Source organism: Microtus pennsylvanicus, chromosome 7 (assembly GCF_037038515.1).
Source record: "Microtus pennsylvanicus isolate mMicPen1 chromosome 7, mMicPen1.hap1, whole genome shotgun sequence".
In the NCBI taxonomy this organism is placed as follows: domain Eukaryota; kingdom Metazoa; phylum Chordata; class Mammalia; order Rodentia; family Cricetidae; genus Microtus; species Microtus pennsylvanicus.
The window spans coordinates 94,779,243-94,805,248 of record NC_134585.1 but is presented as its reverse complement, the minus strand read 5'-3'; the positions used below and the strand labels follow the sequence as shown (position 1 = coordinate 94,805,248).

At 42.2% G+C, this 26,006-nt stretch overlaps 1 protein-coding gene across 1 annotated transcript; it reads left to right on the top strand.

Annotated features, from left to right (window-relative positions):
- The first annotated feature begins 15,148 nt into the window (after window positions 1-15,148).
- LOC142853839 (fatty acid-binding protein, intestinal-like) lies at window positions 15,149-19,995 on the top strand. The gene is made up of 4 exons (XM_075979002.1): window positions 15,149-15,375; window positions 16,616-16,788; window positions 19,208-19,318; window positions 19,720-19,995. The coding sequence occupies exons 1-4, from the start codon at window positions 15,309-15,311 to the stop codon at window positions 19,768-19,770; spliced, it is 402 nt and encodes a 133-aa protein (XP_075835117.1). The 5' UTR covers window positions 15,149-15,308; the 3' UTR covers window positions 19,771-19,995.
- Window positions 19,996-26,006: the final 6,011 nt, after the last annotated feature.

The following is a 26,006-nucleotide window of genomic DNA, read 5'->3' as shown; positions in this document are numbered from 1 at the left end:
TGAGTATGAGGCCAGCCTGGTCTGCATAGTTCTAGGACAGTCAGGGTTACATAAAGAGATTTTGTCTCAAACACACACGCACACACACACACACACTCATATACACATATATAATATGAAAAGATAATATATATACACATAATGCTTACTGTATTCTTAATAGTAATTATATGTACTTTTTATATAATGTTAAAATTTATTCAGTAAATGTATAGCTGTTTCTTGAATTACCAGTTTCCTTCTTTACAATGTTGGCTGGAAATCAATCCTGGAATGAATTCATTCTCACTGTTCTACTCGCTGGCAGCTAGAGGACCATGGTCTTCTCACTATCCATGCTGTTCTTTGCACAAGTTGGCTTTCTGCACATATTTTGAAGAAATACAATCTTTTACAAAACAGCAGGGCCTCATCTGAAAAAAAGAAACACTCTTTTAAACAGGATACTGAAGAAATCAGCCTGATAGGGAATTTGATTCTATCCTGTTTGTATATCTATTTTTATAGTGTATGAGTCACATTTACATAGTAAGATTTTGGTAACTGGGGCTCCCGAGTTGCTATGTCAAAGGCTAAGACACCTTCCTAGACTATAATTAATAAACTTACATAAGGTTATATAGATTAATCACTAGCCCTGATGGGCTGTGATGTTTCGGAAACACATCTATGGGATCTGTTTGATTAATGACTCAATGAAATTTAACTAATTGCTGGCACTGGAGGTTTTAGTTGGTGGCATAAGATGTCTAGGTGAGATGTTGTCTTCCACATTATATGGTGATTCCATTTAAATTTCTTTCATATATGCATATATTTTAGGAAGTGTTTTACAATTGTAGGTTTCTACATGGCTTTTCAAAAGGCCTTTAGCATGAGGTTTTCCCTCCCACATTCCCTCCCTTATCCTGCCCTCCCTTCCTTCTCCCCACTTAATCCTATTCCAGTTTCTCCTTTATCCCTTGGTAACACTATACTATATTTCCCCTTCCTTGGAAGATTTCTCTCCCTCCCATGACCCTTACTAGCTTCCTTCCTAACCTTTTTGGTTGTTCAGATCGAAACATATATATCTAAAGCCTAAAGACTAACATCAACATATAAGAGAAAACATACATTGTCTTTTGGGTTCTGGGTTACCCCACTCAGGAAGATTATTTTCCAAGCTCCATTCATTTGCCTGCAAATTTCATCTTTCTTAATAGTTGAATAATATTCCACTGTGCAAATAAACCATGACCATGGTATCCTAGCAAAAACAGTTCTATAAAATTCTCCTTTGTGTAGATGCTGAATGAAAAATGAGGACGTGACCACTCTAAGATATGGTTGAGGAAAAGAAATCTATTATAGATGTGTGGGAGAGAAAATCCTGAGGCATCTGGAAGGGCCTAGATTGAACCAGGCCATGGGGGAAGGGGTTTCAGGGTGAGGGATAAGAAAGAGAAAGAGGGGAGTGTGGGGCCCAGGGCAGCCTGGCCACACATGGGGCCCAGAGCACACGGCTGCCATAGCAGGCAGCACAGGATTCCAGGAAAAGCCATAAGCTGGCACCACCCAGGAACAGACCAACCAAGGAAATTCCTAACATCCCAACCATTGTAGATGTAGACAGGATCACCTGCCAGCACACACTCATTGCTTTTCAGCAGGACGTCCCAAGTCAGCCAATTAGGGATCCTGAACCTTAGAAATCCCTCAACCCCTACCTTTGCTTCTATAAAAACGCAAGCCCAGCTGAGCTCAGGGCTCTCTGATCACTCCAATACATTGGAAAGTTCAAGTTTGAAAACTTGTGTAAGAATAAAGGTTCTTTGCTTTTACATACAAGACTTGGTCTCCTAGTTGGTTTTGGGGGGACTCTGTGATCTGGGCATAGCAGGGAGATGATCCATGAGCTAACTAAGAAGACAAAATGACCAAGAGAGTGCTTGGGTACCAAGAGACTGCAAGGCCAGAAAGGCTGTGTTATATAGGGAAGAGACACTGGGGGAAGGAAAGTGGGAGCCCAGTTCCAGGGTGGGGGTGGGGTGAGAAGTGCTGGGAGAGCCACAGGTAGGAGTGATGCAGAGAGGAATGGGAGGAGTCACAGGTACTGAGTGATGCAGGGAGGGATGGGAGGAGCCACAGGTAGGAATGATGCTGGGAGGGATGGGAGGAGCCACAGGTAGGAGTGATGCAGGGAGGGATGGGAGGAGCCACAGGTAGGAGTGATGCAGGGAGGGATGGGAGGAGCCACAGGTAGGAGTGATGCAGGGAGAGATGGGAGGAGCCACAGGTAGGAATGATGCTGGGAGGGATGGGAGGAGCCACAGGTAGCAGTGATGCAGAGAGGGATAGGAGGAGCCACAGGTAGGAGTGATGCAGGGAGGGATAGGAGGAGCCACAGGCACCAAGTGATGCTGGAGTAAGGTCAGATTAGGCTTTGACCTTAACTATTTATCCCAGGTTTCTTTGAGGCCTACAGATGGCATGTTGCAGTTTATTTAACCTAAACTAAGCCAGCTTCATTCCAGACTGCATTGACAGGGCAGGGTCATTCACCTTAACCAGCTGCAGGCCATACATACAGAACAAGATAGAACAGTTAGATTTAATAGGACAAAATTTCCAATTTGTACCTGGTTTGCCCCATAGGCCAGACGCACCTTAAATATATTACACAGAATTACTTCTGATCATTCAAAATCACTGAAACCTATATCTTAAATTTTTCACCTTTTAAATACATTTATGACACTTTTCAAGACTAGCTCAATAATAAAGCAAAAGTTTAAGTTTAATCCTTAGCATTAGAAAAAAATTATTTTCAAAATCTTTCCAAATTAAAAAAAAAACAGCTCAAAGCCGATCAAGTCCCCATTCCCTCACTCTCTCTCACACATACACTACTTGATCCTCCATTAAACAACTTCACCACCAAATAGCTGAAGGGTAATAGAATCACTGTTAGCATAGAAAACTGTGCATTGCTCTGAGGTTCTTACTTTTCTCCAGACCAGCCAGGTCCATCAGTGCCCATCCAAGGGTGGATGTCCCTGCTCTAGCGGCACTGTGAACCTGAGAGAATGAGGCCTAACAACGAGGCCATATAAAGCCTCACGCAATAGGCAAATTTCTTCAGAGCATTAGATAAATTATATAATGAGGGTTGAGCAAGGTCAAATGAGCAAAGGGTGACACGGGTTTAGGTTGATTACAGTCATGAGGACAACCAGAGCCTGGAATCACCGTCTGAGTCATAACAGTAGATGATCCAAGCTAACCCACTCCTGTTTACTACACCCGGGAGGGGCACACGAGCACATTCCAAGAGCAGCCCCGGTGATGGGGAGACAGAGGTCATAAGACTTTCGTCTTGCTTACTTGGAGTTTTCTTACAAGCGCCCAGAACTCTTCTTGCATAGCTCTGTTTGTGGACCGTGTCCTGACAACCCGCCATTTTCTTTTGTTTTATGTAACCGCTTTGTGTTCAGGGCCTGCTACATTAGGGTCTCAGCTCTAGCTCACAATTAGTCCTTAGTCTAACCATTAAAGTAGATCCTTCACTAGCATTTAAAGACTGACTGTCTTCAGTCTCCTTCATACGCAAGATGCATGGACAAACTTGATTTGGATTGAACATTTTTACTGAAAGCAAAAACCTCTTAGTGAAAGATGAAGAAAAATCAGAAACTGGGGAGCTCAGTGTGCAAAGAACTTGCCTTACAAAGGCAAACGGAAAGAACCGAGTTCAAGTCCCTAGAGCCTACACAAAGTCAAACACCGTAGCACACAGTAAAAGGGAAGTGGTAACAGGACATGGGAGCACTCATGGGCCACCCGGCCTGACTTACACAGGTGCAGAACAGGGTCCTCTCTTAAGCAAGGGGAAGGTGAGGATCATACCCAAGGTTGTCTTTTGACTTCACAATAGGTGTCAGGACACATGTGGGCCTATACTCACATGCACAATTCTGCACAAACTCATGTAATATACACACATGTGTATACACAATTCAAGAAAGACTAAAGAAAACATTGAGTTGCATGTCAATTAAACTTCATAAATTGTGTTGGTTTGACTTCTATTAGTTAATGGATTAGTTAATTCAAAGATAAACAAACAATGAAAGGACAATTTAAATTAATAAGGAAAGGTTTTCCATTTAAATTAGCTCCATTGAAATCTATTCCCTAGCAGAAAAATGATTAAAGAAACAAATTCTGACCAAGGGTGGAGAGAGTAGGAGCAAATTACAACCTCTGATTGGGCAACTGTCTCAAAGGTTGAGCTCCCATGGAGTTGAGCTAAACCAAAGGGGTGGTTTACTCCAGATGTTGTGGCTGATCCAGAGTTTCCAGACATAAGCAGCACCCACTGCCCCCCGGGACAGCAGGCTAGGGAACTGCCCCCAGTGTTTATCTCACTCTGTCCTTGTAGGTCTAGAACTCAGCATATGTAGCTCTGACTCACTTCATAAAAAGTCCTTTGTAGTGAGTGTTCTGTCATCTAGATAGTTTCTGAGCCATCTATCTTCAATTAAGTTTCTTTGGGTGATCCCGAAGATAGGAACTCCTCAATGAAGCTGCAAAGCAGGCGAGAAGTCAGCATGTTATGCTGGGGAAACAGGACCTGGTTATAGAGAAGACGGCAGCATACAGTTCATGGTGAGGGAACACGGTAGATGAGCAAGCATGGGCAGTCTGTCTTCTGAATGGAAATGGATACAGTTTTGAACACACAAATGGGAGAAATAATTAAAGAAAGAAATAGCAAGTACCTTTAAAGCTGAGAAGGCATAAAGTCAGGGGAGTCTTGCAAGAGGGTCGGTTCCTCTTGCCGGCCATCTGTTGAAGACAAAGGCAAAAGACTCTAAACTGACTAAAAGTACAGGCCTTGTTATAAATGCAGAAAACCACGCAGAAGGCTTGCCAGGCAGGCAGATGATGAGGGTGGGACTAGGAAATAGGAATGTGTAATAGCAGCAGCACCCCATCATCAGAAAAAGGCACAGGGGGAGTTTGTTTGGTTTTGTTTTTCTTGGCAAGAAGATACTGATTAGGATAGAGAGTGCAGATAAAACCAAGAGGGGCTCCAGCTTGAGAAACAACTGCAAACTGACTTTCTCTTCAGACAGCTAAGAACAAGGAGTTATCTTGAGTCACAGGAAGGAACACATGCACAAATTAAACCAACTAAACGTGGCTTGCCAGGGCAATTCTATTTGTAAAAAGGCTGGGTCAGAGCCCAAACCTGGCCAGCAAGCACACAGGGTCAAAATGAGTGCCATCTTTCATCTTGGATCTAGACGGTGACTCCATTTCATTCCATCGGTGCAAGCTTGACTTCACAATCTGCCTCAGTTGGTTACAGAGGGGAAGAGAAGGCTTGGGAAATATAAACCCTGGCTGGACTAGCTACCTTTGATAGAAGATAAATATCAATAAGGAAAGTGGGAATACCTTTAATAGAAAACAACACACAATCTCCCTTGAAAGACCCAGAGCTGCCACTGTGGGAAAAGCAAGGAGCTGAGAGGACAAAAGCCATGGCTGCCATGCTGTGGGCAGGACAACATTTGGAGGGTGTGCCAGATGGATGGCACATCTCAGCACACAGCATTGGGCTTAAGTAGATAGAGCAATAATGACAAGATAAACCGTGATAGCCAGGAGTTAAGGCCAGAGAGATGTGGCTTATCCATATGGACTTTGAGGTCACTCAAGATGGTGGCACTTCAGGGTTTTCAGTAATAGGAGGCAGATAAAAGTAGATAGGGGTAGATAGCTGATAATTCTGGGTAACTTGGCTATATGATCAATAGCTAAGATAGATAAGACAAGATAGTAGATAGCAATGCTGAGATAGGCTGGAAGATATCAGTGCCAAGTTGAATGGGCACAAGGGAAGAGGTATATATGTATATAAATATGTATGTGTACATATATAAACCCACATCATACAGAAGTCATGCTTCCTCAGGCATAGGCATTTGAATTGGTGAACGTACCTGGAATTCCATGCCTTGGGAAATGGAAGCAAGGGGATGTAAAGTCCAAGGCCTGATTGAGCTACGAAGCAAAACTTCTTTTCAGGAAAACAGAAGAGGAAAAAAGTAAAGATTGACAATTTTTGGATGACAAGTGTAGTGAATCCTTCGAAATCACTCTTGTTATTCAGAACCAGGAAAGCATACCTTCTGTTACATTTATACATCCTCCGCATGCTGCCAAACCTACACTCTTTGAAAGAGAGCCAACGAATCATTTCAAACTCTGAAACATACTCAAGCAAGTCTTAGCAGGTCATGAACACAGAAGTTGGTAAATTTTAGAATACTCCCATTTCCCAATCATTGCTAGGGATGCAGAGTAATCTTAAAACTTTTTTGGCAATCTGATAGATTTCCATGTATCTGCTAGTCTTTGATATGTAAAAGCCGAACAACTTGGGATGAAAAGCAGAGGTTAAATACCATGCCCTTCAATGCTCTTTTGATTTCTATGATATATATATAGCAAAATAACCTAGAAATGTTCTTTCCCATCATTTAATGGGGGAAAGGGGATTTCTGTGAGTGTCTGAGGGTCAGTCCTCTGAGATAAGCTCAGGACATCCTCTTTCCCTTGTTGCTGACATCTCTGGATACCATGATAAAATATTTGCTCCTTATCATGAATCTCCTCCTAGTCTTTTGGACTATACTGTGACCTTTATACCTAGCTGAAGGACGGATATCAGACTCTGAACTCTTGGCTCAGTAGGGCAGTCAGACCGTGGAAAACCCTGGGATTACACAGTGAGGCGTGGAGACTGGCTGTAAAAGCAGTTGATATAAACAGTGCTGGAGAATGAGGCTTCTTCTTTCCTTTGGAGACATAGGCATGCATCAGTGCCAGCTTTTGCTAATGGCTGCTTCTTTCAGATCACTCTCTCAGGGGGTTGAGGACTGCAGAGCCCAGGGAAGGCAGCTGAATCCATAATATCCACAGCATCCACAGCCGCATCCTTCACTTCCCCAAACCGGAAGATGCTAAGTCTTAGAGTCTATAAGAACAGGAAACAAACAGGCCAGGTCCACCCTAAACTCACTCAGTATTACCAACAGGAAAAGTCTTCGAGGTAAATGTTGTCCTGCCCACAGGTCTTACGTAATTCTTTCTTTCTAGATAGAATCTAGTAAGTGGTAAGAGTGGACTAGCTGTATGGAGAGGGAACTGGAGAAGTATAATGTTGTAAAATTAAGAGGGCACTTAAACATTTGGTGATGCTACAATACAGAGAAAATGGGTTTTCCAAACTGATAAGTTGAATATGCCTATCTGTTAGCAGTGTGTGTGACCCCAAGCAGTGTTCTCTTACATCCGGGTATTTTGCTCCTCTCAGTAGTTTAAGGTGGCCACAGACAAAGGGGGGAGTCCTAGTGTGGAAACACGATTAGGTGAGCAGTGGCAAGAAATCATTCTGGTGTCTTCCTTCCAGATCTCTTCTTGAGCTATGTGCTACTTCAACGGCCTTGAGATCAAAGTGGAAACGTACCTGACCAGACAACACTTATTCCTTGCCTGGCACATCCAAGGCACACATAGTCCAAGGAGTCACCTGTACCAGACACTAAATACCAAAATCACTTTCTAATAAACACCAAAAACATAAATCATCTTCACAAAACAGTCAGGTGGATCTAGACCTGAGGTGCTCCTACTGCATTGGTATTGGTGTGCAGCTTCCTTTCCCAGACAATGAAAACAGAAACTAAGGTTTATTAAGTACCTGATGTCTACCATTTCTTCAGGTTGGTGCTTTTGCACCAATGCTTCAAAAATGCTCTCTAGTGGACACTGGCAGATCAGGATTGAGCCAGCCACCTGACTCAGAGACAGCGATCTCCACCGGAACAAGTACAGGGGAGTAATCGCTGAGCAAGTGAGCCAGAGCCAGAGACTGCTGAGGGTCTGGACGTAAATCTGGAACCTTCAAGAGAGTATACCTAAGCCAGGACCCCGGTGGCTCTGGGCGTGAGACTAGGACCTCTCAGGAACTAGTCTTGAGCCAGGACCTCTGCCCTTCTGGGCATGAGTGAACCTGGGACCTCTGAGGGAATAAGCAGGAACCAGAGATATCAGAGGGGCCAGGCATGATTCTGGGTCCTCAGAGGGAGTAGGCCTGATCCTGGACCACTGTGGGTCCAGGCATTGGTCTGGGACATCAAAGGGAATAAATAGGCAGGAACCTGGAACCTCTGCAGGTCTGAGCATGAGTCTGGGCCCTCTGAGGGAGTAAGCAGGTCCTCTGTGATCCTGGGCAAACCTGAGCCTGGGACTTCTGAGGCAATAGACTAGAATCAGAAACCTTTCCAGGTCCAGCTCCAACCCAGGGACTTCCGCAGAAGAAAATCCAGACCAGGATTTACAGAAACAGGTCAAAGCTGGTAACCTAGGCCACATTTGCCCTGAGGCAAGGAATGCACCAAATTTCACAGGGGTGGCTCTGAACAAGCTACCTACCACAGAGAGGGCCTGAGGAAAGAAGCTCTCACTGGAGCAGAAGCCAGGAGCAAATCCAGCCCCAGAAACCAACCCAGTCCCGGGACTCTGGCAGATCAAAATTGAGCCAGCAACCAGATCCAGAGTCAGCGATCTCCACCGGAACAGGTACAGGGGAGTAAGCGCTTGAGTGAGTGAGCCAGAGCCAGAGATTGCTGAGGGACCTTCAAGGGAGTATACCTAAGCCAGGACCCCGGTGGCTCTGGGCACGAGACTAGGACCTCCCAGGTCCTAGTGAGCCAGGACCTCTGCCATTCTGGGCATGAGTAAACCTGGGACCTCTGAGGAAATAGGTAGGAACCACAGATCTCAGCGGGGCCAGGCATGAGTCTGGGTCCTAAGAGGGAGTAGGCCTGAGCCAGGACCTCAGTGGGTCCTGGCATTGGTCTGGGACATCAAAGGGAATAGGCAGGAACCTGGATCCTCTGCGGGTTCGAGCATGAGTCTGGGACTTTTGCTAATCTCTGTGCACCTGATCCTGGGACCTCCGAGGCAGTAGACTGGAGCCAAAAACCTTTCCTGGACCAACTCCAACCCAGGAACTTCTGCAGGAGGGGTTCTAGACCAGGATTTACAGAAACAGGGCAAAGCCAGCAACCTAGGCCAAAGTAGGCCTGAGACAGCAAACTCCAAGGGAGCAGAGCAAAGCACAGGAACACTGAGCTATCTTCAGGAACACGGAGTAACCAACAAGGTAACTAGAACTGTAACACTGACTGTACCATGAAGAACAACCATCTGAGCTTTGGATTCACTGGCACCTAGAAGATTATTCAACAGAATCTCAAAGAGCGCCAACCACATCTATTAGAAGAAAAAATGAGTAGAGAAGATAAGAACACATGCAACACCACAAAGAGCAACACAACATCAATAAAACCTAAAGACCTTATAACAGCAAGACCTGAACAACCAAGTATGAATGAAGCAGAAGAAAATGACCTAAAAAGCAACAAAATCATGGAAGAAAACTTTCCCAACCTAAGGAAAGATATGCCTATGAAGATACAAGAAACTTACAGAACAAATAAAAAGTCCTCTCACCACATAATAATCAAAACACTAAACATACAGAGTAAGGAAAAAATATTAAGAGCTGCAAAAGAAAAAGGCCAAGTAACATATACAGGTAGACCTATCAGAATTACACCTGACTTCTCATTGGAGACAATGAAAGTCAAAAGGTCCTGGTCAAGCATTATGCAGACATTAAGAGATTACGGATGCCAGCCCAGACTACTATATCCAGCAACACTGTCAATCACCATAGAAGAACAAAACAAGATAACAATGACAAATCTAGATTTCACCAATACCTAGCCACAAACCCAGCCCTATACAAAATACTAGAAGAAAAACTCCAACCCAAGAAAGTTGGCTACACCAACACAAATACAGACAATTGATGGTCTCATAGCAGCAAATTCCAAAGAAGGGAAAAATGCACAATTAACATCACCAACAATGAAAACTAAAACTAAATTAATATGAGCTTGCAATCACTGGTCATTAATATCCCTTAATGTAAACGAACTCAATTCACCTATAAAAAGGCACAGGCTAACAGATTAGATATGAAATCAGAATCCATCCTTCTTCTGCATACAAGAAACACATCTCAACCTCAAAGAAAGACACCATCTCAGGGTAAAGGTTTGGAAAAAAAATACCAATCAAGTGGACCTAAGAAACAAATGGGTATACTTATCCTAATATCTAACAAAATAGACTTCAAGCTAAAATCAGTCAAAAGAGACAAAGAAGGTCATTTCATATTATTCACAGGAAAAATCCATCAAGAGGAAATTTCAACACTGACCATCTATGCCCCAAATACAAGGGCACCCTCATATGTAAAAGAAGCACTTCTAAAGCTTAAATCATACATCAAACCTCACACACTAAGAGTGGGAGACTTCAACAGTCTTCTCTCACCACTGGACAGGTCAATCAGATAAAAAATGAACAGAGAAATAAGAGAACTAACATATGTTATGACTCAAATGGACTTAACAGACATCTATAGAATATTCCATCCAAGCAGAAAAGAACCTCTTTTCAGCACTTCATGGAAACTTCTCAAAAATTGACCACATACTCGGTAACAAAACAAACCTCAACAAATACAAAAAAATTGGTATAACACAATGTACCTTATCAGATCACCATGGTATGAAACTAGAAGTCAACAATAATATTAATTCCAGAAAACCCACAAACACGTCGAAATTAAACAATTCTCACCTGAATCATCAATGAGTCAAGGAAGAAATAAAGGAATAAATTAAAGACTCAATGAAAATCATCACACAACATACCCAAATTTATGGAACACAATGAAAGCAGTGTTAAGAGGAAAGTTCATAGCACTAAACACCTACATAAAGAAGTTGGAAAATTCGCACACTAGTGAATTAACAGAACATTTGAAAACTTTAGAACACAAAGAAGCAAACTCACCTAAGAGAACTAGAAGGCAAAAAATAATCAAACTGAGAGCTGAATTCAACAAAATAGAAACAAAGAAAAATATACAAAGAATCAATGAGACAAAGAGTTCATGGAGAAAATCATCAAAATAGACAAATCTTTATCAAAAATAACCAAAAGGCAGAAAGAGAATATCCAAATTAACAAAATCAGAAATGAAAAGGGGGACATAACAACAGACATGGAGGAAATACAGAGAATCATCAGGTCATATTTCAAAAACCTGTACTCCACAAAATTGGAAAACTTAAAGAAAATGGACAACTTTCTGAATAAATATCACTTACCAAAATTAAATCAAGACCAGACAAGCAAATTAAACAGACCTATAACTGCTGAAGAAATAGAAACAGTCATCAAAAGTCTCCCAACCAAAAAAAACCCAGGACCAGATGGTTTCAGCTCAGAATTCTACAAGACTTTCAAAGAACTAATACTAATACTCCTCAAATTATTCTACACAATAAAAACAGAAGGAACATTGCCAAACTCTTTTTATGAGGCTACAATTACCCTGATATCCAAACCACAGAAAGATATTACTAAGAAAGAGAATTACAGACCAATCTCATTCATGAATATTAATGCAAAAATACTAAATAAAATACTGGCATATTGAATCCAAGAACACATCAGAACCATCAACCACCATGATCAAGTCGGCTTCATCCCAGAGATGCAGGTATGGTTCAACATACAAAAATCTGTCAACATAATCCACCATATAAACAAGCTGAAAAATAAAAACCACATGATCATCTCATTAGATGCCAAATAAACTTTTGACAAAATACAACATCCCTCCTTGATAAAGGTCTTGGAAAGAGCAGGGATACAAGGAACACACCTAAACATAATAAAGGCAATACACAGCAAGCCAACAGCCAACATTAAACTAAATGGAGAGAAACTCTCAGCGATTCCACTGAAATCAGGAACAAGACAAGGTTGTCCACTCTCTCCATATCTATTTAATATAGTTCTTGAGATCCTAGCCAGAGCAATAAGACACCAAAAGGAGATCAAGGTGATACAAATTGGAAAAGAAGTCAAACCCTCACTGCTTGCTGATGATATGATAGTTTACATAAGCGATCCCCAAAATTCTACCAATGAATTTCTACAACTCATAAACACTTTCAGTAATGTAGCAGGCTACAAGATTAACTAAAAAAAAAAATCAGTATTTCTCCTGTACACAGATGATAAAAGGGCTGGGAAAGAAATCAGAAAATCAACACCCTTCACAATAGCCACAAATAGCATAAAATATCTCAGAGTAACTCTAACCAAACAAGTGGAAGACTTGTATGACAAGAACTTTAAATCTTTGAAGAAAGAAATCGAAGAAGACACCAGAATGTGGAAAGATCTTCCATGCTCCCGGGTAGGCAGAATCAACGTAGTAAAAATGGCAAGCTTACCAAAAGCAATCTACAGATTCAATGCAATGCCCATCAAAATCCCAGCAAAATTCTTCAAAGACCTTGAAAGAATGGTACTCCACTTCATATGGAAAAGCAAACAACCCAGGACAATAAAAGAACTTCTGGAGGCATCACAATCCCTGACTTCAAACTGCTACAGAGCCACAATACTGAAAACATCCTGGTATTTGCTTGCATAAGAACAGACAGGAGGACCAATGGAACTGAATAGAAGACCTGGATATCAATCCAAACATCTTCAAACACCTGATTTTTAACAAAGCAAAAAAATACAAAATGGAAAAAAGAAAGCATATTTAACAAGTGGTGCTGGCATAACTGGATATCAACATGTAGAAGAATGAAAATAGACCCTATATATCACCATGCACAAAACTCAAGTCCAAATAGATCAAAGACCTCAACATAAAGCCAGCCACACTGAACTTTATAGGAGAGAAAGTGGGAAATACACTTGAACACATTGTCACAGGAGACCACTTTCTAAATATAACCCCAGCAGGACAGACACTGAGAGAAACAATTAGATAAATGGGACATCTTGAAACTGAAAATCTTCTGTAATGCAAAGATCATGGTCAATAAGACAAAATGACAGTCTACAGAATGGGAAAAGATCTTCACTAACCCCACATCAGACAGAGGCCTGATCTCCAAATATACAAAGAACTCAAGAAATTGGTCACCAAAAGAACACATAATCCAATAAAAAAAGAAATGAGTACAGACCTAAACAGAGAACTCTCAACAGAGGAATCTAAAATGGCTGAAAGAAACTTAAGGAAATGTTCAACATCTTTAGTCATCAGAAAAATGCAAATCAAAACAACTCTGAGATTCCATCATCTTATACCTGTAAGAATGGCCAAGATCAAAAACACTGATGACAACTTATGCTGGAGAAGTTGTGGGGCAAAGGGAACACTCCTGCATTGCTGGTGGGAGTGCAAACTGGTACAACCCCTTTGGATGTCAGTGTGGCAATTTCTCAGAAAATTAGAAAACAACCTTTCTCAAGACCCAGTAATACCAATTTTGCATATATATCCAAAGGATGCTCAACTGTGCCACAAGGACAAGGGCTCTACTATGTTCATAGCAGCTTTGTTTGTCATAGCCAGAACCTGGAAACAATCTAAATGCCCCTCGACTGAAGAATGGATAAGGAAAATGTGGTACATTTATATAATGGAGCACTACACAGCAGAAAAAAATAGTGACATCTTGAATTTCACAGGGAAATGGATGGAGCTAGAAAACATTATTTTGAATGAGGTAACCCAGACCCAGAAAACAATTATCACATGTATTCACTCATAGGTGGTTTTTAAACATAAAGCAAAGAAAACCAGCCTACAAACCACAGTCCCAGAGAACTTAGACAACAATGCGGACACTAAGAGACTTACATAGATCTAATCTACATGGGACGTAGAAAGTAGGAAAAGACAAGATCTCCTGAGTAAATTGGGAGCATGGGGACCTTGGTGGAGGGTTGAAGGGGGCAGGGAGAGAAGAGGCAGGGAGGGGAACAGAGAAAAATGTAGAGCTCAATAAAAATCAATAAAAAATGCTTTCTATATAAAGTACTACTGTCTTTCTTTCTATGTGAGGAAACTGAGGCTCAGGCAGGTTCACCAATCTGACGTCATGCATGGTAGCGGTTGTTATGATTGCAATGCTAGTGCTTGCTTGTTTGTTTCTAAAACACATGCTTCTTTTTAAATATATCATATTTCTACTCCATTGGCCAGAGATTGGCCTTACTTTTGTAATAAAGATTGGATCTATTACCACTAAGCTTAAAAAAACATTGTATTTTTAATTGTGTGCACTTATGTGTCTGTGTGAGGGTTTGTGTGTGCATGAACAAGGTGCTGACAGAATCTGGAAGAAGGCATCCATTGCCCCAGGACTGGAGTTACATGCAGCTAAGAGTCAGCCTATGTGGGTGCTAAGAATCAAAGTGAGTCCTCTGTAAGAGCATTTGGTGGCTTTTTGTTTGTATGCTTTTTGCTGTTGTTCCTTTGTTTGTTTGTTTGCTTGAAACACAGTCTTGTTTCCTAGCTGTCTGGAAACTCCCTGTAGATCAAGCTGCTATCAAACTAGAGAGATCTATCTGCCTTTGCCTCCTAAGTACTGAGATTAAAGTCGTATGTCATACGCCATCACACCCCGCTACAGCATGTACTCACAGTCTACTGAGCAATCTTTCTAACCTGTGGCTTCTTTAAATCGTTTTAAATTATTCTTTGAAAATTTCATACTTTTGTACAAATTAATTATAACATTCCACCATCGTCTCCCTCCAGCTCCCTTAATGGTCCCCATCTCATCACCTTCCCAATTTCACGGCCTCCTTGTTTGTTATAATAACTGTTGCCCATGAATGTAGGTCTACCTATTGGAGGATTGGTACCCTACTAGCCAAGTCCCCAAATGACAGTGTCGCATCCTCCATTAACAGTCACCAACATCCAGAGGCTTCTAAATTCACCAATCCCTGTAAGTAGTGGACTGCCTGAGAAGCTGTTTTGTAGGCTTTACCACACAGGTCTGTAATTTGACACGGTAACAAGACTACATGATGTCATTTACAAGGTTCAAGGTGGAGAACTGAGCAATCAACTTTTCTCAAAGAGTCTCAGGTGTAGACGCAAAGGAAGCATGGAAAGAGAAGCCGAATGGGGCATGGCGTGTTAAGTAGTTAGGCAATCTCTTGAACTTTAAACTTCCACATCACAGTATGGATTGGTTCGAAGATAAGAAGTAGGATAAATTCTCTCTCGTGGATGACAGGACCAAATCTCTGCTTTCCCAGAGGCGCGCACAGCTGAGACCATGGCATTTGACGGCAGTTGGAAAGTAGACCGCAGTGACAACTATGAAAAGTTCATGGAGAAAATGGGTAAGCACTGTCTACCTGGGCGGCTCAGTGTTTGCTTTCTCCTGTGTGTGGTAGAGAATGCCCGGTGATGTAAGGCTTCAGGTGCGATGGTGCAGAGCCAGGAAATCCGCATCCACGCTTCCTGCTTTAGGAAGGACATCTTGTCTCCCTAGGGCAAGTGTTAGAGTCCCTGTGTTTTCTTTCCTTGCCTGTTGCACCTATGCAACTGAAAACTGAAGAAAGAAAATTCTAGTGAGTTATGATAATTTCCAGAGTTTAAAATATATAGATTATAGGCAGTAAAAGAATAAAAAACTTTTAATAAAGTAAGAAAATAATTTTATCACAACTAATCTTGAATAAATTCTATGTAATTCTCTTCTCTGTGCTATCTAACTTTAGAAATAAACACAAAAAGCTGTGTGTTCTCTGTGGAGGTGTAATTAGACTATTACCAATCTTATAAATGTCTACTAATATTCTGGCAACCTACACTACAAAATTAAGCAAAGAATTATGTATCATTTCCCAAAATAAAACCCACATAAATGTCTTATACTTTAAGAATTCTGAATTTATGTTTATGAAATTTGTGCATTTTATAATGAATTTAATCATAAAAATTTCTAAGGTTTCTGGTTTTAGATCAATCAGAAATGCCACAAAAGTCAGAAAAATTATGAAGCAAGCAAAACCTGGTGCTATCTGCCTGTGATTTTAACTCTTCAAGAGTGAAGTGGGAGCATCTTAAGTTAAAGGCTAGCCTAGGCTATGCAGTAAGTTTGGAACCTGCACGGGTTCTAAAGACCCAGTTTCAAACAACAACAACAAAACAAATTCAATTTTGAAGGTAGTGTTGAAAATTAGTAAACATCCAGATAGAAACTTGTGTTTCTTTAATATATGAATATATATTATTTAATAATTATTCAGTTCTCCATTTCACCTTGCTGAAACTTGACTGGACACTGAAGCACAAAGTTGGCTGTCTCGCTAACATCACCCAGGGCTCAGGGGCTGCAGTTTATTGCTTCATTTGCACTTTCTTAGTTTGGAAAAGCTGCTCGAACCCTGTCTCTGGATCTGCCAGAGCTTCCGCGTTCTCTCAAAGTGTCTCAGTGTTGCCTTGCACACACGACACTGTTTGCTCTTTCTCCTCCACCCACAAAATAAAGATGAGCAAACAAGACAAATTTAAAAAGGCAAACACTCTCTGTGACATAATTATTTCTTGTTCTCTCCAATCTCTCTCCTTTCACAGGCATTAATGTGGTGAAACGGAAGCTTGCGACGCACGACAACTTGAAACTGACCATCCAACAAGAAGGAAACAAATTCACAGTCAATGAGTCCAGCACCTTCCGCACCATCAACATTGTGTTTGAACTTGGTGTCAACTTTTCTTATACTCTAGCAGATGGAACAGAACTCAATGTAAGACTTTTTTCTTTTTTATAAACAATGCATTCTTGATTTTTTTTTTACCAACACTCATGTAGTATTTATCTCATGTAGTGGTTCAGCTAATGCAAACTCGTTCATTTATTGAAGAGGTCAACAAAGTCTGTTCATATTTTATATCGCACACATTGGTACATGTTTAAATGTAGTATTTCACTGTGATGCACATCTGTAAAATAGTTATACTGAACAGTAAGATTTATAATAATCCGCTTAAGATGAATTGAGTATACGGATAGTCACAGGGTGTCTCACTTAGGGTTTATGCTGCTCTGAAGAGACACCATGGCCACAGCAATTTTTATTTTTTACTTTTCTAAGGATCTACTTTATTTATTATGTATAGTGTTCTGTCTGTATGTATGCCTGCATACCATAAGAGGGTGTCAGATCTCATTACGGATGGCTGTGAGCCACCATGTGGTTGCTGGGAATGGAACTCAGGACCTCTGGAAGAGCAGCACCCTTTATCTGTGTGCCTTCTCTCCAGCCCCAGCAGTTTAATAAAATAAAACATTTCATTGGGCTGCTTATAAATTCAGAGATCCAGTCCATCATCATCATGGTGGGACATGGAGGTGTGCAGGCAGACGTGGTGCTGGAGAAGGAGCTGAGAGTTAATGCATCTTGATCTGTAGGCAACAGGAAGTGAACTGTCACTGGGCGTGGCTTGAGTATAGGAGACCTCAAAGCCCACTCCAACAGTGACACTCTTCCTCCAACAAGGCTACACCTGCTCCAACAAAGTCACACCTCCTAATAGTGCCACTCCTTATGGGGGTCATTTTCTTTCAAACCACCACACGAGGGAATGTGAAGTTCTGCATTTTCAGCTCTTCTTGCTGGGAGACCACAGCTGTTTGTGTTTAGAATATGCAAACACAATAGCTGTTTATAAATGTCCTTGGACAATAAACTTAGAAGCCCGGAATGTAGTTGAATCAGGAGACTGTAACAAGCAGCAAACTCTGGGTTGTATTTACAGCACTATATAAAAGCTGGGCATGGTCACACACACCTGTAATCCCAGGACTTGGGAACTGGAGTCAGAGGATCATAAAGTCAAGCTTTAACTCACATACAGAGCAAGGTTGAGGCCACCCTGGACTATATGAGATCTCATCTAAGCAAAAGCATTGCTTAGAAAATTAATGAATGAGAACAAAGGGGACAAGACCATGATGGGGACACGCACAGAAACAGCTGCCCTGAGCTAGGAGATCTCACTGACTCTGGATGGATAACAGGGAAACCTGCATAGGACCAAATCAGGCCCTCTGATTTGTTGTGTGGCTGGGGCAGTTTGTGGGGCCACTGGCAGTGGAACCAGGATTTATCCCAAGTGCTTGAACTCGTATCTAGGTGCACATTCTTTTTGGAGGGGTACCTTGCTCAGCCTAGATTTAGGGGGAGGGCCTTAGTTATGCCCATAAGTGAAGTGTCAGACTTTGTTGACTCCCCATGGGAAGCCTTACCCTTTCTGAGGAGTGAATGGGGAGGGGGGACAGGAAGGTGGGGGAAGCAGGAGAAGGGGAGGGAGTGGGACCGGGGATAGCTCTGTAAATTGAAAAAAGATTGAATTTTTAAAAAAATTCTTAATTAAGAAAAGACAAAAAGATAATGAATGACTGAGTAGACAAATGTGAAAGTCTAATAAATTATAGATCATTAAGAATGTCCCTTTCAATGGACAGGGTAAAACATTTTAGGACTTGGGCTTTTAAATTAATTTTTCAAAAAGTATTTTTAGCCTCAGAGTTTCCTAGCCACGTATACTTGTAGTGACGTGTGTGCAGCTCTCGCACTAGCCCACTGCAGAGGGAGAGGCCAGAGGAGGACAGGAAGTGCCCTCATCCACTACTGTATCTCACTGACCCTGGAGGTCGGCTGATGGCCATGAAGCCCCCATGATCCTCCTGTCTCTGCCTCTGCAGCGCTGGTGCCATAGGCGTGTGTGGGCACACCTGACTTTGTACCTGGACTCTGGAGATTTGAATTCAGGTCCTCACGATTGGGTTACGAGTTCTCTCACCAGCTGAGCCATCAGCCCTGCAATGACAGTATAGCTGTGAATATTTTATCCCTAATGATAATCCCTTCTCATCTGCACTAAAATTCGGCACATAACAATTGTCAGCAGAGTGGTGCTTAACAGTTCCCAGGGCAGCCTTGGCTCCCGCAGCTCGGGGCCAGTCCTCTTTCTGACTTGTGAGGAGCTGCTTTGTCATTCCACAGTCGCTGCACATGTAAAATGGGGGCAATGTATTACTCCATAGCGTCTATAGGGCCACTGTGAAAATGTGGGTCTGTAAAACTGGAAATCGTGTTAAAGGCAGGTAAGACCATAAATAATAATAATAATAATAAATTCTGCATTATTGTTGTGGTGCAGGGGACCTGGAACCTTGAGGGAAATAATAGACTTATTGGAAAATTCACACGAGTAGACAATGGAAAGGAGCTGGTTGCTGTCCGAGAAGTTTCTGGTAATGAGCTAATCCAGGTAAGTTGTAAGAAAGATTTACAACTACATTCCAAAGACGAAAATGACTATGAACAAGAATTTTGTCACTGCTGAGCTGTACCTTTAATAAGCAAATTGCTACTTCTCTCTTGTAAATATATATAAATATATGTGTCATATATATATGAGACATTTGTTAATTGGGGAGAGTTTACATATAAGTACATTAATTTCTGCTTTAACAAAAAAGTCAAATGTCTACAAAGCAAAATGTAATTTTAATGGTCTATCCTATATCTTCCTAAAATGCTTCTAACAAATATAAGAAAATACAGAACAGCGTCTAACGTTATTGTTTTTCTTAATTTTGGATTAACAAATTCTTAAGTGAATTGACACATATCTTAATTAAAACATTCTATGGTTGTAACATCTTTCAGACCTACACATATGAAGGAGTCGAGGCCAAGCGGTTCTTTAAGAAGGAATGAGCAAGCTTCTTGGAGCCCAGAGCAGCACTGAAGAGCTGAACTGTGGTCAGACTTCTCTCTCCATCGTGTTAATGAAAGACAGATTCATCCTTCCCTGAACACCAGCAAATTTCCAGTCTTGTCAATGCCTAAAATGTCACTGCGAGTTAGGACTTCGTTTGCTTTATGTTCCTAAAGACATATATGAAGTGGTATTTAAAAGGGAAATAAATATTGTTCTCACAACGCTTTGTAAGTAGTGTTTACTTAAATTAAAAAGAAAGGTTTCATGTTATATGCATTGATGGCTGTTTTTTAAATACTTTATTTGTGTGTGTACTGAACTGTAATTTTTCTGAACATTTTTAAATTGATGTGACATACACAAAACACCTTGAGTGGTCCCTCCTATGGAGCTGGTCTGCAAAAAAAAAATGTTTATTATATAATCGTGTGTTCTTTTATTCTATAGAAAATGGACCAAAATGTAGATTGAAAACTTTCCTTTGAGTAGATGGAAATTCTCTTCAGTTTTCTCTCCCTGGGCCTGTGTGTGACCAAGTCTTACCCTGGCCAATGAGAACTCTTAGTTCTGGCCCAGTCTTAGGCTAACCACTGTGATCTTGAGAAGCCACTTCACTGCTTTGGGATCTAGTTCAGGCATCTTTAAAATGAGGTGATTGGACTAGGTTTCTAAACTCCTTTCATATATATATATAAAAGTGTCCAAACAACAGTTGTGTGTGTGTCTCCAAACAACAGTTAGTAACTCTCCCTTTCTTTCCTTTTCCTTTTTTTTTTTTATGTTTTTTTGATACAGGGTTTCTGTGTAACAACTCTGGCTGTCCTGGAACTAGTTGTAGACCAGGCTGGCCTCGAACCCACAGAGATCCGCCTGCCTCTGCCTCCTGAGTGGGTGAGCGCTAGGATTAAAGTTGTGTGCTACCACCACCCCGCTAACTCTCCCGTTCTTGAGCAACCATTTGGGAATGTGCCGCGGGGGAGAGAGTGCTGGGGTGTTAGAGAGCATGGGGTAAGGAGAGAGAACTATCACGTATGTTGTTAAACATGGCTGCCTTCATGGGCTCACAACCCGTTCTGGCTCAGGAAGACTCTATGTTTGTTTTACTGTCTTGATGTTACTGTCGTAATAGTCTCAATAACAAGGAGCTCTTCTATTTTTTTCTTTTTTCCTTTGTTTCATGAGTGTGTATACATGTTTATGTTTGTCCTCGTGTATCAGAGTGCTTGTACACATACATGTGTGCCTAGGTATGTATGGAGGCCAGAAGTTGACACTGAATATCTTTCTCTATTCCTCTTCACCATATTTTAGGGAACAAAATCTCTAACCGAACATGGAGCTCATCCATCAGTGAGTGGCAGGCCAGAAAACTCTGGGGACCCTCCTGTATCTACTGCCCTCCCAACATTGGGGTACAGTGGTACAGCACTATACCCAGGATTTACATGGGTGCTAGGGATCATAACGTGGGCCCCCTCATTTGTGTAGCAAGCGATTTACGCCAGAGCCATCTGAGATCTCAGTTCCTTTGGTATTTGTACTGACCCTGCAAAGGACTTACCTAATCCTATCCCTAGGGGCCGACTGTTCTTAAGTACAGAAAGCATGGAGCTAATCGGAAGTCATGGTGATGGACTGTTCCAGAGGGTGTCTCAGTTCACCTGTTCTAGAATACAGGGTTATAGAAGTCCCCTTGCTGTATAAACCAGATTTCCAAGAACGAAGATAGAATACGAAATTGCAATCTGGTAGTCAGGGCTTAGGACTGTGAGAAGGTGAAGATTAGTAGAAATTAGAAGAGAGGTCTGAGTGCTCCTGAGTCTCAGCCCAGTAGCAAGGTCAAGTCTCCTTTCCAAAAATTCTATCACACACACACACACACACACATGTGGAGGCTCTTTCATGCCAATTCCATGAGAGTTAAAGAGCAGACCTCTTCCTGAGCTTTCTGAAACACCTCTCTGTGTAAAGGAGCACATGATTGAGGCCATTCCTTTGCTTCCCTTCCAGATGATGTGACAACAGAGTTTGAGCAGGGACGCCGAAGGGCAGACATGTGACACAGTTTCCCTTTATCCAATGATCTGAGCAGGAAGAATGGATGAGCACAGCTCCACACTCCAGCCCAGATAAGTGCTTGTCCTCTGTGCTCCAGAGCAGAGCTTTTCACCTCTTCATTTTTTTGTTTTGTTTAAGTTAATTTTTCACACAATCTATGTTGATCATGTTTTCCTCCTCTCCCGCCTCCTCCCAGAGCCTCCTCACCTGCCTACCCAAGCAACTTTCTCTTTAAAAAAAAAAAAGAAACCCCTCCCATCTCTACAACACTACAGAACCAAAAGTCAAAACAACTAAAAGACTAATAAAATATTTTTTTAAATGTGAAACTAAACAAAAATACCACACACACACACACACACACACAGAGTTCATTTTGTGTTGGCCAACCACTCCCGGGCATGAGTTCTGCCGTGGTGTCTGGTTGATATGAGCAGCAAGAGTCCCCTGGAGAAAGCTGATTTCCCTTTACCAGTGGGTGTAAATTCTCCTCTTGGTTATGAGTAGGACCCCACGTCAGTCCTCCTCTCAGTGCTCGGACCCCTCTGACTTGAACCTATGAGGTCTATGCATGCCATAGTCTGCAAATTCATACATGTATCAGCCCATTTTTTTTGTCTAGAATTTTTTAATCTCTGATTTTGATTTTTCTCCCAAGCGTGTCCTGAAAATTCTTTTTTCTTTTATTATTTCTTTGAAATTTTTGTACAATTACTTTTGACCATATTCGACTACCCCAGATCTAAGCTCTCTTCCCCACCTATCTGACTTTGTGACTTCTTAAAAACAAAAAAGAACAGATCCATACATTCTTGGTGTGTAGCATCCCACTGGAGTGTGGATGACCTACCAGCCGTGACATTCTTAAAGAAAACTGGCTTACCTCCTTCTGGTAGCTGTCAATTACCCATAACTCCTTGGGTATGGTTGGGTCTTTATGTTCCCCTCCCTCTCCATACTGGAATTTGTTCCAACCCACCGCATGAGCTCAAATATTTATTTATATTTTTGTTTGTTATTCTCACATATATTTCATCTCAACCACAGTCTTCTCTTCCTCCCCTTCTCCACTCTCTCCCTTCACCACCTCCTCTCTCCTGCAGATCCACACCCTTCCACCTCCCCTCAGAAAAGAGTAAGTAGGTCCTCCAGGGACATCAACCAAACAAGGCAGAACATGCTGCAATAAGACCAGGCACGCAGCATTACATAAAGACTGGATGAGGCCACACAGTAGGATAAAAGTGTCCCACAAGCAAGGAAAAGAATCAGAGACAGACTCGCTCCCTCTGTTACCCAAAAGAACCACAAGTCACTCAGCCACAGCACATATGCAGAAGACCTAGGTCAGACCCCCATAGGCTCCTGGTCTCTGAAAGTCCTATAAGTCCCAGATAGTTGATTCTGTGGGCCATGTTTTCATGGTATCCCTGACTCCTCTGGTTCCTGGATCCTTACTCCCCTTCCTCCTTAGAACTTCTCCAGCTCTGCCTGATATTTGGCCGTGGGACTCTGCACCTGCTCCCATCAGTTGCTGGATGAAGTCTCTCTGGTCTCTTTGATGAGGATTCTGCTAGGCTCTGGTCCCAGAACACTGTACAGGGAGGGCACACTGTAGGGTCGAAGGTTTTGTGGTTGGGTTTGTGACCCTTCCCCTTAAGGCCTTGCCTGGTTGCAGAAGATGCTTGGTTCAGGCTCCACCACTACTAGGAGTTTTTGCTAGCACTGCTCTTTCATTTCATGCAGCTTCTGTTGCATTAGGTTTCCACCTGATGCCTGAAATACCTTCCAGTTCCAGACATTTCTCACAATGTTTCTTCTCTCTCTCACTCTGCCCATTTGATTCTTCCTGTTCCCACACCCACCCACCCCCAATCCACTTGAAACATCTTCATTTCTCCTTCCCCCATGAGCTCTACTTCTTACTTAACTTCTCTGGGTCTGCGGACGCCAGCGTGATTCTTTTACTTGTAAGTGGATTCATACCGTGTCTGTCTTTCTGGGTATGAGTCACTTCATTCAGAATGATTTTTTTTCAAGTCCCATCCATTTGTCAGCAAATTTCCTGATGTCTTTCTTATGAATATCTGAGTAATGCTCCATTTTAAACACACCACATTTCCCTTATCATTCTTTGGTTGAGGGACATCTAGGTTGTTTCTAGGTTCTGGCTGTTCTGAGTCAATAGCGGGGCTTTGAGATTGTGGGCAGTCTGTCACTGAGGAGGGAGAAAGGGAAACCAGAGAGCCTGGAGAGGAAGAGAAGAGACTATGGATTGAGGCTGATACGTGGAATGCTTCTCAATGTGGTCAGAAATTGTGGCAGAATCACCTGGTTGGAGCCTCATAGGTAGAAGCTGTTTTTTCCTTGATTGACTTATACCATGTGATCACTTTTAATCAAGATGGGAGTGTGGTCATGTGGCAAGGATGCCCATCAGCAACACGGCTGCCTCCATATCAATGAAGGGACAGCAGCTAAGGTGGCAGCAAACCACGTTCTTTTTAAGATTACCTATGTGTAGATTTTTAACCATCACCCTGATGTTATGAGTTTTAAGTTATTCCCTTTGTTACGGATTTTACATTGTTTTAATCATACCCCATGGGCTTACAAATCTTGAGGTACAGACAGTTTGCACAATTCTATAGACCTTGAGGTAAGATTTATACCTAAGCAAAGGTTTTAGAGAGTTAAACCTAAACCAAAAGAGTATGAGATGAATAGCAATAGCGCCTATCGGAGACTTCTATTTTGTTTTGCTCTCCTTTCTCCGTCACATAGTCACGTGGCTTTCCTGATATGTGACAGAGATTTTGAAAGAAACTATTAAACAAGTATGTTTGGGTCTAGGGAATAGGGAGCCGTATCCCAACTCTAGAGCCATTTTTAATTGAAGTTGGACAGCATAAAACAACAGTTTGATGCCACTCACACCTACAAGACGCCCAAATCCCTGTAAAACTGACTCCGGTAAGCTGGGAACAAACATGGATTAGAGACATGAAGTTTGTGAGCTCTGGCTAGAGAAGGAGGGCGCTGCAGAAGGGAGCTGAGACACACATGAGCCAGTGATGAGAGTGTGTATAATGTGTGTGCACAGCTCGTGTGTGTGCACGGTTCGTGTGTGTGCACGGTTCGTGTGTGTGCACGGCTCCTGTGTGTGCACGGTTCGTGTGTGTGCACGGTTCGTGTGTGTGCACGGTTCGTGTGTGTGCACGGTTCGTGTGTGTGCACAGCTCATGTGTGTGCACATTGCAGCTGGCCTACGCCTTTGCTTTCTCTCTCTTCTACTAGGTTTGGATCCTGCCTACCACTTTGCAGCAAATTTCCAGATTCATCATTTGGTAACTTAAAAGACAGACAATTACATCACGGGAAGGAAGACTATATAAGAATAAACAAGACTTGACGTGGAGAAAAAAGAAATTGGGAATAGAGAACCTCTTTCCATTTTCCAGATAGCTGGCAGTTACATAAAGGCCCCCTAAAATGTTAGGATCTAAGGTGCCACAAGTCAACACTTTGTATTGATTATCTAAGGCACATTGAGGCCAAACTCAATTGCAAAAGTAACTTCAGGTGGGGTGTCAGATGGAAAGGATGGAGGTTTTCTAAGAGGCATCTCGAGAGGGCGTGAGAGTATATGGAAGACTCCATTTCCAAGGATGAGAGAGGGCAAGGAAAATGTCGCTACAGCCTGTAGTCGCCTGCATCCCATGAACACAGGGTGGACCCAATAAGGACCAATCATTCAGTGGCTCATTAATACAGTCAATGGGGTCAGGGCTTAGCCTGGCTAAGCCAGAGGAGAGACTCAGTGCCTCGTACCAGGGCTTTTGTAGAGGCCAGAAGATGAGGACAAAAAACAGAGCTCTAGGAGGGGGTTCTCATCCATGGGAATGGGTTGGAAAACAAAGTCACAAAAGCCACGAGGACCTAAGAAGCTGTGTGGTTAGAGGCAGCTCCTAAGAGAAGACAGGAGAAGAGGGCAGGAGAAGGCACAATAGCCTGGCTGGTCCTAAGGAAACTGCAGGATTGCATCTCCAAGGGTGGGGGAATGAGGTCAGGTGGAGAGGGCCATCTGTAGTCATAAAGGGCTTGACTGGGCACACATCCAACTCCAAGAGTGCCAGAGCCGTTCCAGACACTCAATGGTTACTTCCATGAACTC

Coding starts and splice junctions, on each gene's coding strand:
- LOC142853839 (XM_075979002.1), top strand. CDS start 15,309: ATGGCATTTGACGGCAGTTGGAAAGTAGACCGCAGTGACAACTATGAA. Junction 16,789..19,207: donor CAGATGGAACAGAACTCAAT/GTAAGACTTTTT, acceptor GTTGTGGTGCAG/GGGACCTGGAACCTTGAGGG. Junction 19,319..19,719: donor CTGGTAATGAGCTAATCCAG/GTAAGTTGTAAG, acceptor AACATCTTTCAG/ACCTACACATATGAAGGAGT.